The sequence below is a fragment of the Merops nubicus genome, unplaced genomic scaffold (assembly GCF_000691845.1).
Source record: "Merops nubicus isolate BGI_N331 unplaced genomic scaffold, ASM69184v1 scaffold24148, whole genome shotgun sequence".
NCBI classification, from domain to species: Eukaryota; Metazoa; Chordata; class Aves; order Coraciiformes; family Meropidae; genus Merops; species Merops nubicus.
Window position 1 is genome coordinate 1 of NW_008628046.1, and position 1,153 is coordinate 1,153.

Sequence of the window (1,153 nt, forward strand, 5' to 3'; positions counted from 1 at the left end):
CCGGGGGGGGGACGGGCAGAAGGAGGCAGCACGTGAGCAGAGGGGGTGGCACGCGGAGGCAGGACGGTGGCAGTGACGTTGTGCCGTGGGCTGGCACCCCAGGCCTGGTGGCTCACACATAGTCTTTCATGGGGTAGCCTGTCGGGCTGCAGGCTTTATCCTCTCTGCACTTCTTGGAGTAGGCATCCTGTGTGCATGAGGGTCCCGAGAAGCACAGTATGGCCCCACCGAAAAGCTGGAGGGCACTGGCGATCCAGCCGATGTAGAGGGCAGACCCCAGCTCCCTCCTGAGGACCGCGGGCACCATGGGGTTGTAGACGTTGGTGAAGACGTTGCTGGCGCACCAGGAGACCGGGACGAGCACCATGATGCTGGAGGCGATGAAGATGACACCCGCCACGATGTCGAACCTGCTCGTGGGGGTCCCGTCCACACAGTTGATGTAATCCCGGCCCGACAAGGCGCTGAGGAAGGCGAAGAAGGCAGTGAAGAGGGAGGTGACCACCAGGGCTCGACTCGCTTGCAGGTCAGAGGAGACCTCCGTCAGGGAGGTGTAGCGCCTGCACTGCGACTGCCCCAGGCCTTCGTACGTGCAGGTCTCCCACAGCCCCTCCGAGTAGCCCTGGGACATGCCGGCGTTGGCACCCGTGAAGGATGTTATCTTCCACATGGGCAGGCCGCAGGCCAGGAGGATGCCCAGCCAGCCCACCAGGGCCAGTATCAGGCCGCTCCGCTGCATCCTCACTATCGCCATTGCCAGGACCTGCAGGGACAGGGCACAACCGTCACGGGCACGGCCCCAGAGCCACACGGGCTTTCTGGAGAGCGTGGCCTTCCAGCTGGGTGTGTCCGGTTCCCCAGATAGGGGGGAACGGCTCTGGACCAGCTCTAGACACACGTGGTGTGAGGGGTTGCTGCAGGACAGCATGGGGACCTAGGTGGCATGGGGCATCGCTGCAGGGTGATGTGGGGAGACCCAGGTGCTGAGGAGGCTGAGATGCAGGATCCCCCACATGTTGTGTACCTCGCTGCAATGCCCCCATGGCCCATCCCTCAGCCATCATCTCCCCATCCCATGTGGAAGACACCAGGGGGGCAGGAGAGGCAGCCCCCGTAGCACTGGTGGCACCAGCAGCTCCCTGTCCAAGGGCAG

The 1,153-nt window shown here is 64.3% G+C and overlaps 1 protein-coding gene across 1 annotated transcript; it reads right to left on the reverse strand.

Moving 5' to 3' along the window:
- Positions 1–112: 112 nt before the first annotated feature.
- On the reverse strand, positions 113–754 carry LOC103778942 (claudin-4-like). The gene has a single exon (XM_008946560.1). It carries the CDS (start codon positions 752–754, stop codon positions 113–115), a length of 642 nt encoding a protein of 213 aa, XP_008944808.1.
- Positions 755–1,153: the final 399 nt, after the last annotated feature.